General features: G+C 41.7%; 2 protein-coding genes across 2 annotated transcripts; one reads left to right on the forward strand and one right to left on the reverse strand.

Annotated features, from left to right (window-relative positions):
* The first annotated feature begins 351 nt into the window (after positions 1-351).
* On the forward strand, positions 352-7,485 carry erlec1 (endoplasmic reticulum lectin 1). Its single transcript, XM_061790291.1, has 14 exons — positions 352-700; positions 785-889; positions 1,717-1,797; positions 1,908-1,985; positions 2,074-2,137; positions 2,608-2,654; positions 2,731-2,954; positions 3,031-3,172; positions 5,224-5,370; positions 5,450-5,509; positions 5,697-5,821; positions 5,902-5,979; positions 6,064-6,139; positions 6,957-7,485. The coding sequence occupies exons 1-14, from the start codon at positions 560-562 to the stop codon at positions 7,026-7,028; spliced, it is 1,440 nt and encodes a 479-aa protein (XP_061646275.1). The 5' UTR covers positions 352-559; the 3' UTR covers positions 7,029-7,485.
* Positions 7,486-8,775: 1,290 nt separating this feature from the next.
* gpr75 (G protein-coupled receptor 75) lies at positions 8,776-16,030 on the reverse strand. Its single transcript, XM_061790290.1, has 2 exons — positions 15,557-16,030; positions 8,776-15,400 (listed from the first exon to the last, which is right to left on the reverse strand). The coding sequence occupies exon 2, from the start codon at positions 15,322-15,324 to the stop codon at positions 13,684-13,686; it is 1,641 nt and encodes a 546-aa protein (XP_061646274.1). The 5' UTR covers positions 15,325-15,400; positions 15,557-16,030; the 3' UTR covers positions 8,776-13,683.
* Between the last annotated feature and the right edge of the window lie 366 nt (positions 16,031-16,396).

The following is a 16,396-nucleotide window of genomic DNA, read 5'->3' on the forward strand; positions in this document are numbered from 1 at the left end:
AGAGTAACACCTCTATAACCGTGTGTCAATTAAATGTGAGGATTATCATATTTTAAAAGGAGGATTTTTGATACAGCTCACCGATACATTTACAATGTGCCTGTTTGCCTCATGATATGGCCTGTAATGTAAGGGGGGAGAAGGCTCAGCCAACATTTTTTTTAAAGCAGGAAACAATCATCAAATTTGTGCAAACCACCGTGTTTTTGCTGCACTGGTCAACATTATTGTTTTGTTTTTTGTTTTTTCAGTTGTCATCTGATTCTGTGTGATTTGTTACGGGTTCCCCTTTTTACCACTAGATGTCACTGCTGTCATTTTAACAAGAGGTAGAAGGGGGGAAAAGCAGCCGGAAAAGGACGTGGCAAAGGAAAGAGCTCACTTCCTGTATTTTGCTAGTGTGTTTACGTCACGAATGATCAAAATAGTAGTAGTACGTAATTCCCAAACGGATATCAACCCGGATCATTTCGGACAAGTTTAGAATTCATTTTGCAGGTTGGCGTTACTGTGAGGAACACGCTGCTGCTGTACATGAGGAGCGGCCGGATAGGGAGAGATGATGGCCGGGTTTGTGTTGGTGATGGCCGGCGGGTTCCTAGAGCTCTGCGGCGGCGTCTCTGCAAACGGGAACGGTCAGCCCTCCTTCACTGATGAAATTCCTTTTAAAATCACCTGGCCCGGGCCTGAATTCACAATGGTATTGCCTCACTTGATCTCGGCTCTTAAGCGGTGTTGGTAACATTAAAAGGATGCTTTACCTGGCGGTCAATGTGTATTTCAGCCCACTTCGGGCTCACTTTACAAGGACGACAACTTCGTCATCATGACCACATTAGAGAAGGAGAAGTACAAATGCCTCCTGCCTTCGCTGACATCTGGAGAAGAGGTAATGGTTGCATTTAATCGCACACAGCAGTCTGAAGCCGAAGTCCTCTGAAACATAAAACGGCAGCTGTGTGTGTGAATATTCCTAAACACTTAAAACTTAATGATGAGAACATAGGTACTTAAGCCGTAGTTATGCACTTTAAAAGGATGACTGCAGAAAGAATTCCCTCCCCCAAAATTGACTCGGTAGGGTTTCTGGATCGTTTTCTGATGAAATATTTGATTTTCAGCCAGATTTTGGCCCGCCCACATTTTAGACACGTCAGCCTGTCACAGTCTGACACGTGGCAGAAAGTGTGGACATTGCTTCTAGGTATTCTGCGGTGAAATTGTTGCCTCTATGGAAAATGTGGATTTGTTTTTAATACAACAATGAATGAAAGTAGTGATAGTGAAACATTGGAATTCTCGTTGTTAAAAAATAAAATAAAAATCGTCCATAGAAATGCCTCCTTGAGGAAAGAGGACACAGCCATGTCATGCCGCATTACTGTATGACATGCATTACGTCACTCGTCCCAAAACTGCAGCCGATCGTCACTTAAATTTATGATTACATCCCTATTTATGCATACCCATGGAGACCTCTAAAAATATCAGAACAATCTGCCCGGTATTTCTGATTTTATCAACAAGTTTCCCCTAAGCAAAGACGAGGATCCCATATGAGGCAGTGCTTTGTAGATTCATTTCATGCAAATTAAAACTGCAGAAATGACAGTGTGACTGGCGCGTGTATGTTGTTGCAAGTGTTGCCAGGTACGAACCATTACTATATTAAGCTCTTGTTACCTCATTAATCTCATTTTTCTTCTCTGACCTCAGGACGATGACAAGGAGTACAGGGGGCCAAGTCCGTCTGAACTTCTGGAGCCTCTGTTCAAACGAAGCAGCTGCTCATACAGAGTAAGTCCAGTCATCCTCTCACTTTTGCTTGTGTCTGATTATACCAGCAGAGCGCATACTAAGTTGGAGTGTAACTAAAAGAGTTTTTCTTTTTCTCCATTGGCTGGCAGATTGAATCTTACTGGACCTATGAAGTATGTCACGGAAAACATGTAAGACAGTATCATGAAGAGAAGGAGACGGCTCAGGTTTGTGTTCTCAGAAGAACCTGAATATAAAGCTACCACTGATTTGAGGGTATGATCATAGTAATACCGATACTGTGTGTATCCACAGAAAATAGGTGTTCAAGAGTACTTCTTGGGAAATTTAGCAGGGAAGAGAAAAAGTACACAAATGGGTATGTTTTCTTTTCATCCTCCAGCAATCTTTGAAAATGGGTGTAATGTTGAAAAAAAGAAATTGAAAATGTATTTTGTTTTTTTGTTTTTTGTTTTTTTAACACCAGTTTCAATACGGAATTGAGTGAACATCAAAAAGTGTCTTGGACCCATGCCGAAAATTGAAAAGAAATCCGGCCATTTTGTTAAAAGCAGTCATTTCAGGAGAATTCCAGGGCTCATACTTTGTCAAACTCCAACTAGGGAATTCACTCAAATAAGCCCCAATTGGAAGCAGGGTTCCTTGATGGATTTGCAAGGTTAAATTGCTTTTTTGCTTGCACTATTTATTTTAGGTAGATCATTGTGTCAAAGTTTGATGATCGTTTTGAGACTTTTCATTCAACTTTGAAAAGGGGATGCCCATGCGTTGCTGCTTATTAATTAATGTATAATTTTTTGTATTATGCTCATGTATTTCTTCTGTCAGCTAATGTTGAAGAGACAAAAAGGACTCAGTCAGCACCCGAAACTGAAGTAAGCTTTACAACTTGAGCAGTCCACCATATTTGCTGCTATAAATGTGACACATATTGTACATATTATCTTCTAGGTGCTGTCTAAGAACATAGAAGGTCAGCTGACGCCATATTACTCACTGGAGATGGGAAACGGGACACCTTGTGTGCTGAAGCAGAACGAGCCGCGCTCCACGTCCGTGTTGTACGTGTGTCACCCAGAGGCCAAACATGAGATCCTGTCGATCGCTGAGGTCACTACCTGCGAGTATGAGGTGGTGGTGCTGACCCCCTTGCTCTGTGCACACCCAAAATACAGGTGGAAAAACTGCTGTTTATTATATGCATCGGGTGCAGCAGATGAAACGTGACCTCGCGCCCACTCTTGTGCACAGGTTCAAGTCGTCCCCGGTTAACGCCATCTTCTGCCAGGCACTGGCTGGCTCGCCGCTGCGGCCTTGGCGACTCGCCCAGCTGGATAAGGAGCAAGAGGAGCAGCGCAAGCCTTCTTTCAGCACCACCGCTGAGCACAGAGAGGTCAGCGATTCACTAGTCTTGTATAAATTTGAAGCGATAATTGTTTAACATTGGTAGAAGTAAAAGTAACCTTGTAGAATATTACTTGAGTACCATAATTTATTGTGTATAATGCATATATATATATATATATATATATATATATATAAAAGGAAAAGGGTGCAGTCTACAGTTTCATTCCTATATGACTGGGGTACGTATCACTGCATATATGTAAAGTTGTGCTCATAATTGTATAGCAGACTTTGTGAAATTGAAAAAATGAGGAAAATGACTGAACAACAACCATCATTCATTTCTTTATGGTTATGTTTTGTTTAATGATAATGCTTGTCTGAAATGCTTGACAGTTTAATTTAAATCCCATTCAAATAAAATGTGTTTCGCCTGGCCCTTCATGTTTTCTTTAAATAATTGTACCCATCTTACAAATTCTGCCTGGGTAATCAAACATGAGCACAACTGTGTGTTTTCTCATTTACTAAATAAAAGTAGGGCTGTGAATTTGAAAATAAGAGGAAGTAAATAAAAAAAGTATTACGTGTTCAAATAAAGTGATTAACTTCAGAATAATTATTTGAAAAAAACTAACAAAATACAGATAATACATGTTTTAATCATATGGTTAGAAGCAAAATCATGCATTGTTAAAATGCATTCGTCATAGGTACTGTAATTTCTCGTGTATAATGCGCATTTTTCCACATAAAATTGTCAAAAGCCAATAGTGCGCATTATACATAGGTATACGGGAAAATGGGGGGGGGGAACTTTTTATAACTGTATGCTGCCATCCAGAGGTTATGAAAAAGCTGAACACTCGTTCCAATGTCACCGCCACACTTTCATTCTAATGTGCCGCCACCTAGAGGTTATGAAAAAGGTGTAGCCTACACTTTCATTCCAATATGACAGGGGTATGACTGCATATACTGTCGCCCACCGTGCCACCTTAGTTATGTTTTGTTTAATGATCATGCTTTTCTGAAATGCTTGACATCCCATTGAAATCAAATCAAATGGGTTTTGCCTAGCCCTTCATGTTTTCTTTAAAGAATTGTACCCATCTTACAAATTCTGCCTGGGTAATCAAACATATGAGCACAACTGTGTGTTTTCTCATTTACTCAATAAAAGTAAGGCTGTGAATTTCAAAATAAGAGTAAATTAAAAAAGTATTACATGTTCAAATAAACTTAACTTCAGAATATTTTTTGGAAAAAATACTTCTTTTTGATCATATGGGTAGAAGCACAGTCATGCTTTTTAAAAATGCAGTATACATAGGTAGATGGGTTTTCCAGAATTTTTAGGTCAACTTCGGTGGTGCGCATTATACATGGCTGCGCATTATCCACGAGAAATTACGGTCGATGGGTTTTCCAGAATTTTGAGCTCAGTTTTGGGGGTGCATATTATATATACATGGCTGCAGATTATACACGAGAAATTACGGTAAATCTTAAAAGTGTCTGACTTTTGCTGTGCTTAAGTATTAAAAGTAATTTTCTGATAGTAAGTGTACTTATGTATTGGTAGTAAAAGTACATTGAAAATGTTAGCCTTTATAGTTTTTATGTTTTTAATGTTTTTTTACTTCAGTAGTGTACAGTAGTTAATATTTATGTTAGCTAATGAGCAAAGTTAGCTAGCACACTTTAGCCATATGCGTAAACAAGCTCACGACAACTCAAAGAAAATCGACATTTTGACTTCGCTGGATTTATATAAATTAACCTAACTCAATGTGCTTTTTTTTGTTTTTTTAAATCTAAAAAATGTGAGTTTATTCGATGTTCTAGAAAAATCAGATTTCCTTTTTTTTTTTTATTATTATTGACATGACTTTATCTATGGACAGGCAGGACTATTCTTCCGCTTTGTTCTCCGTGATTCAGGCAATTCGCAAATAAACAATTTCTCATGATTTTATTTTACAATAACGAGTAACAAACATGGTTAATGGAAATGTATCAGAGTAAAAGTAAAGACCTACAGACCTGACAGTGAATGGAATGACTTTCATTGACAGCTTTGTGTGATGGTTGCAGGCGGATTCACCAACAAGAGAGGAGGCCTTCACTTCCTCACAAAAGTCCGTGGGCGGGCAGGTGGCTGGGGGCACCACTCACATATCCCGCCTGACAGACGAGCAGCTTGTCAAGGAGTTCCTTAGCGGCTCCTACTGTTTACACGGGGTGAGGCATCGTCAGCACCGCTGGAGGGGAGTCAGTTGCCACAATGAGATGTCAACTGTTTCGATGATGTGTTTTTCAGGGGGTTGGATGGTGGAAATACGAATTCTGTTATGGAAAACATGTCCATCAGTACCATGAGGTGAGACAGAGGCTAGTGTTGGGGAAGGAAAATAACCCTTACCTTGGACATTTACTCAAAGAAGTGATTTCGGAAAGCAACTGGTCCCACTTGAAAGATCAGCCCTTTATAAATGTGACACGTATTTTAATCAACTTTCCACATTATCCAATACTTGCCTTGGATTTGTGTTGTTTTGGTGTTTCAGGATAAGGAGCAAGCGAAGAACATTGTGGTGGTTGGAAGCTGGAATGCCGAGGAACACATTGAGTGGTCCAAGAAGAACGTGGCTCGATATTACCAGCTAAAAGACAGTGGAGTGCAAAAAGTCAAGTACGCTATCATTGTACACTGATCCTGAATCAAAACAAAGCACTATCATCTATGCTTATGTTTTGTACGCCTCTCTACAGGCTGGTCTCACATTTCTATGGCCATGGCGACCTGTGCGATCTGACAGGAAATCCCCGCCAAGTTATTGTCAAATTAAAGTGTGTGAACAGTCTTACAGTGATGTGTTGATAGAAGAAGAATCACGTTTCCCTCCTGACTCCCTCATCTTGTTCCTCCATCAGATGTAAAGAGTCAGACTCTCCCCATGCAGTCACTGTCTATATGCTGGAGCCTCAGACTTGCCAATACGTCCTTGGGGTAAGTATACTCGTTAAGCAGTTAATTAATTGCTTTTGTGTGTAGTGTTCCCCTGCTATGTCGCTGATTTTTTTAATACTACTTACGAACTTTCACCTTGCGAACATTTCATACATACAAACTCTTCTGTGCTAATTTTAAAAAAATTGCAATACTTCTGTACATCCGATTTTAGCGTTACGGGCCTTCAATGTAGTACCATGTTGTTGCACAACATGCCGAGCAGCACTGTTAGGTGAAATGCAGCGCAATTAACAGCAAGAAGAAAAGGCACAGAAACTGACTCCTACTGACTCCATTAATAGTCATTGTTCCCTTTGTGTGTTAAAATAGCATCTGTTTGAATCTTGTTCTTCCCTCTCATCGACGAACAGCGTTGCACAACAAGAAAGAATAAAACTTGACCTCTTGTGTGCCACATGCCAATATGAAGGGGTCTCTTATATATTTTAATGAGAAAATAAGTTTTTTTTGTGTGTTTTGTTTGATCTTATGTAAAGCACTTTCTCAATAAGTACAATTGTTGAGTAACATTTATGCTCATTTCAGTTAGCCCGTTCATAGCATTTCGCATTTACTTTTACTTTAGCATTAAGCTAGCGGACTTTTGTTTGATGAAGTTTGAGGTTTGTTTGAACGTTTTGTTTTTTAAAGGTATGATGTTTAATTTTCTTTTTTCTCAGTTTTATGCATCAGTTTTACAGTAAACTTCAATTGGGAGTGATTTTCAAGTGATTTTAAGAATACATATCAGGATGAGTTTGTGAAATCAGTGATTTATTTCTAGAACTACATTATCTAAAATGTTTTGTCTCAGGTTGAATCTTCAGTCATATGCAGGATTCTTGACTCAGCAGATGAACACGGACTTCTGTCCTACTCTAGCTGAATGGCCCAAAGATCATGTGATGAGGAGAAGCCCAAGAAGTACATTTAAAAGAGAAGGACACACAAATGGTTGTGATGTGACACTTAAGACCAACAAAGGTTCAAACTGTGGTGATCTTGAGGCTGGACTTGAGGATGCTGAGGAGCTGAAGAAACGATCCAGGCACCCTCATCTGAGCTGTAGATCAAACCACATGACTGCCTCACTCAGCTTGGTTGTAGCTTAAATAAATCACTCAAGGAGAATGTGGATTTATTGTCCATATTTCATATATCTGCTTAAAATAATTATTTTATCATGGACAAGATCATGGCGTGAGAGAGAGATACTATGCACTTGTAGTTTTAAAAGAAGGTGTGCGTTATTCATTTTATTAAGGGTGAGTGTAACTTATGCATCAGTTGTTTTTTTTTGAAATGACAAATGTAAGTTTGATTAAAATGTCTTTGTAACTTTATGATGTATTTTGAATTGTGTTCAAGGGGTATTTCTAAAAGACACTCAATACAAGGTTCTTGATCGCGGTCTTATCACAGGGACAAAACCAGTACACAGGAGTGTCTTAGCGTGTTTGCATTCCCCATATTAACTTGTAGCTAAATGCGTCTGTAATCTGCTATCAAATCAAGGTAAAGCTTGGTATATTACAACTTCTGGCACTACAAAAAAAAGATAATTTCAAGATATAGTTTAGGTCATGCACTATAAACAATACACTGTAGATGATTTTATTTCTATTTTAATGTTGATCCATTGTATTTTTGTTCTTCCTAAATGCAATGGACAGTTCTCGGACGGTACCCATTATCTCCTTGGTGGGGTGAAAAGTCCTGTAAAAATCTACAGAGGTTATCATGCTACGTATATATATAGCTATTTTTAGTGGTGTAAAACTGCACTGTAATACAGAGTGGTTATATATAATAATTTTGGCCTTTTCATGTACATGTATTAATCCTTGAGCTGAAATGAAGCATATTTGTAAAAAAAAAAAAAAAACAAGTTGATAAAAGTTGTGTATGTGCGTGTGTATATATATATATATATAAAATATAACATAACATCTGGCACGGTGAACGACTGGTTAGACCGTCTGCCTCACAGTTCTGAGGACCGGGGTTCAAATCCCGACCCCGCCTGTGTGGAGTTTGCATGTTCTCCCCGTGCTTGCGTGGGTTTTCTCCGGGCACTCCAGTTTCCTCCCACATCCCAAAAACATGCATGGTAGGTTGGTTGAAGACTCAAAATTGCCCGTAGGGTGTGAATGTGAGTGCGAATGGTTTGTTTATATGTGCCCTGCGATTGGCTGGCAACCAGTTCAGGGTGTGCCCCGCCTCCTGCCCGATGATAACTGGGATAGGCTCCAGCGCTCCCGCGACCGTTGTGAGGATTTGCGGCTCAGAAAATGGATGGATGGATGCATGGAAATAACATTCCTTAAACGTAATGTACTTGATATGCCAGCGCTCATGCGGTAACATTCAAAACCACATGGGGGTGCTGTTTCCAGCGTCAATTCTATAAGAAACGAGTTCTTAAATGCTTTCTAAAGCAAATTTGAGGCGTGAAAGCACATAAAATCACCTCTAACACCCATATTTTTTCCATTTGAAGTTCAACGCTCATCTTCCGTAACACAAATACGTATAGTGAAAGTACTGTATATTCAAACCAAAATAACTACAAAAGGTCCGAACCTTACAATAATTGAAGTACATTATTTCCAACCAAAGGAGCAAAGACGCACTGCACTTGCCAAACATTTAATAGGGTAAAAAGTGCATGAGGTTACAAACGTGATGAAGAGCAATACTCCTTCGAAGGGCCGCATGAGCAATTTAAGGCTGCAGTCTGAGGTTGTAACAGCACATGCATGTGCAATACAGCAGGTCGACTTATAGGACCATCAGTAAAGACTCAAAAAGTCATGAACAGTGAAATACCTTCGGATTATAATTCTCTTTTTCCATCCATTTTCTATTCCACTCATCATATGCAGGGTCATGTTGGCGAGTGAAGTTTATGGACAGATCACCTGTCAATCACAGGGCTGACGTAGACCCAAACAATCATTTACACTTATAGTCATAGTTCATACATTACAGCCAATTTAGTCTTCAGTTAGCTCAATGGTTCCCTGTTCTGCGGGATGGGGTTCAAAGCATGAATGAAAAAAGCCAAAAAGTTACTTAGGCTAAGTGTTTATATTAGATAAACATTTCTTTCAAATATACAGTAGATGTTGTAGTAGCAGAATAATAGCAGAAGAAGGAGTGAACGTAATTCTAATAATTTCAGCGTTGCAATGGTCACCTTGACAACATTGGCTGCCTAACTCTCCCCCACACATTTAAAAGTCCCTGTCGATCATAATCGTACCAAACTATGAGGTTTCAAGCTTGGGGAACTATGGTGGTCCTAAAGACTCAATAAAGGCCTGGGACTTTGAGTCAGAACACAGGTCACAGTGTTTAGATCACACTGAAATTTGTAACAGTACTTGAGATCTCAACATGGGCCACAAATGGTATCTTCAATATGGATGACACTTTCTATTCAGAGGTTCGTTATTCAAGACAGTTTAGTTCCCAGAACACTTTTTCTTTGTTGAACAAATTTTACGTAACATATTCAGTAATTTAACAACTAGAGGATGCCCGGTGGTATACATTGTGTTCGTCTATTGTGTAAAATAAAACCCATTGGCAGTACAATATTAAAGGAGACATATTATGCATTTTTCTTCCCCCCACAACTTAATTTCTAGTTGTCTTCAAAACATATCTGTGAAAATGCTTTGGTCAAAATAGCCCATGGATCAAGAATTACAGTACATTTACACACCCTAGCTTTTTTCTGACTGAAATTGCCCCATTTTGGAGGAGCGATCCTATCTCAAGTAAAAGAGTCACAGCTCCCCTCTACTGCGGAGCCTACGCCGTACGGCTTTTGGAGCTAGGGGGTTCCGACGAGATGAGCAGCCACTACTTGTGGAAGCGGCAGCCTAGAGTGTGAAGGAAAAAAAGCGAGTGCCTATAAAGATACAAAAAGCATTATATTTTCCCTCGTGAGGGATAGAAATTCATCACCAAGTCGCCAAATTACAGTTGTCAATTAGTGTGTTGATCTGTTTGTACGTAGCACATGCAGCGGAAACATTGCCAAACACAAAATTCAAACAAATTTTGGGAAATAGATGGCTCACAATTCGTTGGGCGGAATCCTTGCCTACCCAAAATCTCTACTTTTCAAGAAATGAAAAACGCCATCTTGCTTATTTTGCTTGAGTTACCATACAACGGATTGTTCAAGGTAGTATAATGCCTCAGGTTTTGCCGCGACGCATCTCGAGTTAAAACTGTTCAACTTGAGAGCAGCGTCATGGTGACGTCATAATATGCATCCAAACAAGTATAACAAATCTCATCTGAAACAGTGAGAAAAGCTTCCCTGTTATGGGGTGAAATTTGTGTCAAAATGATTTACACAAATATATCTTTGATTTACATGCGTTTTTCAGATCCCCAAATATATCCGCGGTTTACACGTGGTCTTTAATGTTGTGTGTGCATTTATCATGCTTTATCATTTGTAAATATTCACTTATGCTTGTGAATTGTTAAAGATGCATTTGTAGATCAGCGGGCATGTGCATTTATTTTGAGACAAACGTAACGCAGTTTTCAAGATATTCTCACACACACACACACACACACACACACACACACGCACACACGCACGTAGTTTGAGAATACTTAAGTGTGGGAAGGCCCATCCCTCCATCCGCTAGGTGGCAGTGATGCTGTCTCCGTTGATGACTTGACTGTAAGTCATTTTTATGGGAATCCACCAGTAGATTGTCCGACCCCGCTGCAATCCCCGGTAAACCGACCATTGTTGAACAAGGTGGACAACCGGCAACCCCGTCATTAGTTAGTAAACAAAAAAGAAATCACCTAAAACCACTTACCTCGTCTGTCACCAAGGTACACAATCCAGTTTATTATTAAAGTGTTTAAAAGGATAACATTCAGAATTCCAGCTTTTATTTTATGGTATTTACATCTAGATGTGTTAAACAACTCAGGACAGAGCACCTTTTGTTTGAAGCCACCAACTTTTCAAGTGAGCAATAGTACTGGAATATGTGACTTAATGGGTGTTTCTAGTTGCTCAGGTGTTGCCTTTCAGATTGATCGCTTCAACATTGGATTCTGCTTGCTTTTTGGCTTTGAGTTTCACCTGGGAAAACTGCATTAAGCAAACATGATGACCAGAAAGCCATTTTGAAGCTGAGAGAAGAGGGAAAATCTATCAGAGCTATTGTACAAACATTAGGCATAGCCAATTCAACAATTTGGAATGTTCTGAAAAAGAAAGAACAATGTGTACTGAGCAACAGACATCGAACAGGTCGGTCAAGGGTATCAACAGCAGTTGACAGAAAAATTGTGAGAGCTGGGAAGAAACTCCCAAAGACAACAGTCAGTGACATCACTGCCATCCTCCACAGGGTAGGGGTGATGGTATCACAATCCACTGTTTGAAGAAGACTTTGAGAGAAGAAATATAAAGGCCATACCATAAGATGCAAACCACTCATCAGCAAAAAGAATCGGAAGGCCAGATTGGATTTTGCAAAGAAGTACAGAGATGAGCCACAAACGTTTTGGAACAAAGTTTTATAGACTGATGAGATCAAGATTACCCTTTACCAAAGTGATGGAAAGGCCAAAGTATGGAGAAAGAAAGGATCTGCTTATGATCCATATCACACAAGCTCATCTGTGAAGCATCCATCCATCCATTTTCTGAGCCGCTTATGCTCACAAGGGTCGCGGGAGTGGTGGATCCAATCCCAGCTATCATCGGGCAGGAGGCGGGGTACACCCTGAACTGGTTGCCAGCCAATCGCAGGGCACACATATAAACAAACAACCATTCGCACTCACATTCACACCTACGGGCAATTTAGAGTCTTCAATTAATGCATGTTTTTGGGATGTGGGAGGAAACCGGAGTGCCCAGAGAAAACCCATGCAGGCACGGGGACAACATGCAAACTCCACACAGGCGGGGCAGGGATTGAACCCCGGACCTCAGAACTGTGAGGCAGATGCTCTAACCAGTCGTCCAACGTGCCGATTTGTGAAGCATGGTGGAGGTAATGTCTTTATTAATGATGTAACTCATGATGGTAGCAGCACAATGAATTCTGAAGTCTTGTCTGGCAATTTACAGAAAGATGCATCCAAACTAATCGGGAGAAGCTTCACCATGCAACAAGACATTGACCCAAAACACACTGCCAACACAACAAAGGGCTTCATCAGGGGGAAAAAGTGAAAGTTCTTAGACTGGCCAAGTCCATCACCTGACCTTAACCCAATAGAGCAGGATTTTACCCCCTGAAGAGGAGACTGAAGGGAGAAACAGCCAGAAACAAACAAGAATTGGAAGAGGCTGCAGTAAAGGCCTGGAAAAAAAGCATTTCAAATGAATACAACAGTCTGGTGAAGTCAATGGGTCGCAGGCTTGATGCAGTTATGGCAAGTCAGGGTTATGCCACCAAATATTAAATGTTATTCACTTGAAGTTAATTTAATCATGTCTGTTCCAATACTTTTGCTCACTTGAAAAGTGGGTGGCTTAAAAAAAGGTGCTCTGTCCTGAGTTGTTTAACACATCTACATGTAAATACCATGAAATGAAAGCTGGAATTCTGAACTTTTGTCTCATATTCACCTTTTGATCTGAAACCCAAATGTCCTCAGTAAACAACAAAAACAAAGGAAATGACCTTCCCGTTCCAATACTTTTGGAGGGTACTGTATTTGTGCAAATAATCGTGAGACAAATCTCTCCCCATACCCTGTTACTTCCTGGTTGGCTGCTACGCGTGCATTTTCAATGTCCATGCGCTGTCATCCTTGCACGCTGCCCGCTGCGAAACCAAGAAAACCAAGTGCAGTGTGAAAAAGCCTTTAGAACTACCCATTTTTAACAAAACAGGCTTACTAAAATCTAACCTATTTTAACTAATTATTGTCTAAAAAAAAAAAAAACACCCAGACTTTCAATCATAAGGCGACATAATGACAGAATGATGACTTGGCAGTTTTATGATATTTCTCAGACAGTTCGTGTCCAACAGAATTTAAAAAATGGTTCTCAAGATATTTGCAACACTTTAAATTGGTTAATAATGTGTAAGAATAACAGACGACGTTGGGACAGATCATAGTATTAATTTGTGAAGAAATGTTAAATTGAAATTGACCCTATTTGGACATACAGGGTTTCCGCCAGATAGCAATGAAATGATGTACTTGGTGGTGAAATATTCCACTTGATGGATAGCTCAACCTCCAGAGACCCAACTATTTGTAATCAAGGATTCATTTCCTTAATATGTCCCTTTTAAGTTACTCAGGAAAAGATGCGTGTCAGGCTGAGGGGAAATGGTATGATCTATAAAACTGTGACGCCACAAAACGTTTGGGAACCACTGCATTAAGCTAACATTCTGTAAGTTTTGGGACCCAACCCAACTAAATACTGTACCCGACAGGCCTGAGTACACACATCCACGGCCTTCTTGCTGTGTGGCAATGATGCTGTCCCCCTCAGAACACAACACTGATCCCAAATGGGTTCAGACAGAGGGGATGGGGATCTGTTGCACTGAGGTGCTCTCAAAGTCCTGCAGAGTGTCCTGGTGAGTGTGGTAGTGCATGGCCACATAGGACTTGGCAAAGGCGAACGTCTGTGAGCTGGCAGGCTGGAGGCTGGTGGGCGTGCTGGGTCCAGCAGAGCGACTGCTGTTGTAAATACTGTAGTAGGGCTCAATGCGTGTGTTGATGGGCGTGGATGTACTGGCAGGGCGAGGCCTCCGTGCGGCCCTGGGACTCGCGGCGCACTCTCTGGACTGACTCGGCCCGCACGCCTGGTCCACCAGCTTCCTCTGAGCCTTGGGTGAGAGCATGTAGGCCGAGTTGGTCTCGTGGTGTGAGGATTTATTCCGGTTGACTTCCAGGCTGCCCTTTCCCATGGCGTGCAAGCGAGTCTTGTGCTGGCAGCACAGGAGTCCCAATGCGGCCCAGTGCATACAGCAGAGCACACGGCGGCGCAGGCCAGCACTGTTACGCGAGTACACAAAGGGATTGATGCCCGACTTGAGGAAGATGAGGACAAACCCGCACAGTTCAAACTGGTAATGTGCGAAGCTGCTCTCTGGCGACAGAACGTCTTGCGCCAAGGAGATCCCCATTGGCAGGCAGCAAAGCAGCACTGAGAACACGATGACGACACAGGTGACGACAGCTTTGGAGTCCTTGGTGGTGGCCAAGTTGACCGTGGAGACCAGCTGGCAACAGGTGGCTTCTTGGGCTGCCCCCGGGACCACCGGTTGCTTGGTCCTGTTGGCGTAAGAGTGCGTCTGAACATTCTGTAATCTGTTATAGATCTGATTACGGTACAAGGGGCCCTCAGCACTACACGGCACCACCTCAAAGCCCGTGGCTGCCAGAGGTGCCGGGGGTGGGGTGCAGTTGGCCGCCACGGTAATAATGGGACACTTCCTCACTTGCGCGTTCTTCCTCAGGGTCTGGGCGATCATCAGATAAGACACGGAGACCACAGCCACGCAAAAAGCAAAGTCAGCAAGGTACGCGTACAGCACCAACCTGGCCCGCCCCCCTCCTAGACCAAAGTGCGGCAAGCAGGGTCCATCCGTGCGTGGGTACGCCCGCATGGTAAGGAGGGCCGCCACGGTGAAGCTGGACGTCCACAGAAGGGCGGTGAGGGCCAGCGTGCAGGGGAACGAGGCGGTGCGGTTTGGCTGCTGGCCCAGGACCATGCGCAGGCGGTGCAGGGCGATGACCGCCACCGTCTCCAGTGACATGATGATGAAGCCCGAGCTGGTGAGGTGGAAGGCGAAGCAAAAGCTCTTGGACACGCCATCCACGCCACCCGCATCCAGGTAAAGCACCAACGCAAACATGGGGGCCGTCACACAGCAAATAAACAAATCACAGAAGGACAAGTTGAGGATCATGAAGTCAAAGTTGGTGCGGAACTTGCGGAAGGCCGGATCGAAGAAGGACAGGAACACCACAAGGTTCCCATACGAGCCCAAGCAGAAGATGAAGACGATGAGAAGGGAGCAAAAGGTCAAGGTGGCCGTGTGGACAACTGCCCAAACTGGGGGGCTGTGTGACGTCTGGGTGCCATTGATGTTCACCTGCCTGGGCACATCCTCCAGCTCTGATGGCATCTCTGTGCCGTTCATCATCATATTATGAGCCGCCCACCGTTAAGTCAAGCATTAGTCTTCTAAAAAAGGAGGACGCAGGCTCCACCATTGCTGCCTCCTAAAAGAGACACACTAATTACGATTGTGTTCTCCCTAAAACACATTTCCAGCTGATTAGCGGAACAATGACATAACGGCCACGCACATACAAAAACACATCATTTTTGTGCACATTTTATTTGATCTAGAATGCTGAAATATGTTCTCATCTTACCGTTATGAGGCAAGCCTTCGCAGATCACCATTATTCAGTACAGCTCATCTTCATTTTTTAAAAGCAGCTTTGTGATCCCTGAAGGCACCGCAGCTTCGAAGCGAAAAATCTCCAGTTACACGCCGTTTAGAAATATGGACATTAAATGCATCATCTCGTCGTCTCCCTTGCAATCTGAGGCGTGCCTGCACCGGGTAAATTTTCAATGGCATATTTGTTTTGTTATGGGGGTTTATCTTCTTGGCGATGTATCCATTCTTTTTACCCAGGACCCACCGGACTTGCGCTGGTTAAAAAAAACAAAAAAAAAACGAGCATGAAGTCACGGCGACGCATGCGAGCAGTGGATCAAGCACTGCATTCAACTAGTGCAGTGTTTTACGTTGACAAACCAAACCACACCACATATTCTACCCTAGGAAATATATTTGATTTTTTCTTATTGTATTAATATAAATATTTACTGTTTTGGCTATCATTTTCAGCGGAGAAAAGCATATTGCAACCGTCTCGGGTCACTGGGCTGGTACCCTCCTCGAATATTAGTAATATTTTTTTAACCATTATAAATGCAGGTACGCGTGCTCCGGAAAAGGTCTTATTAGTTAACAAATACAACACTGATCAACGGCAAATTTATGGTATGTTTTTTTAATTTTTTTTTTAGCTGATTTAGAACAATTTTGATGTGCTGAATCCAAATATCACATTTTTGTTTATTTTCGCTTTATAGGTTCATGACCTGAATTTTGAACGATGACGTAACAGTTGATTTACAGCTGCCTTTATCAGTCTATTATTCGATTTACAGTAAGCAAAGTTTGTAATATTTGGTTAATA

Source organism: Phyllopteryx taeniolatus, chromosome 11, assembly GCF_024500385.1.
Source record: "Phyllopteryx taeniolatus isolate TA_2022b chromosome 11, UOR_Ptae_1.2, whole genome shotgun sequence".
Taxonomy (NCBI): Eukaryota; Metazoa; Chordata; class Actinopteri; order Syngnathiformes; family Syngnathidae; genus Phyllopteryx; species Phyllopteryx taeniolatus.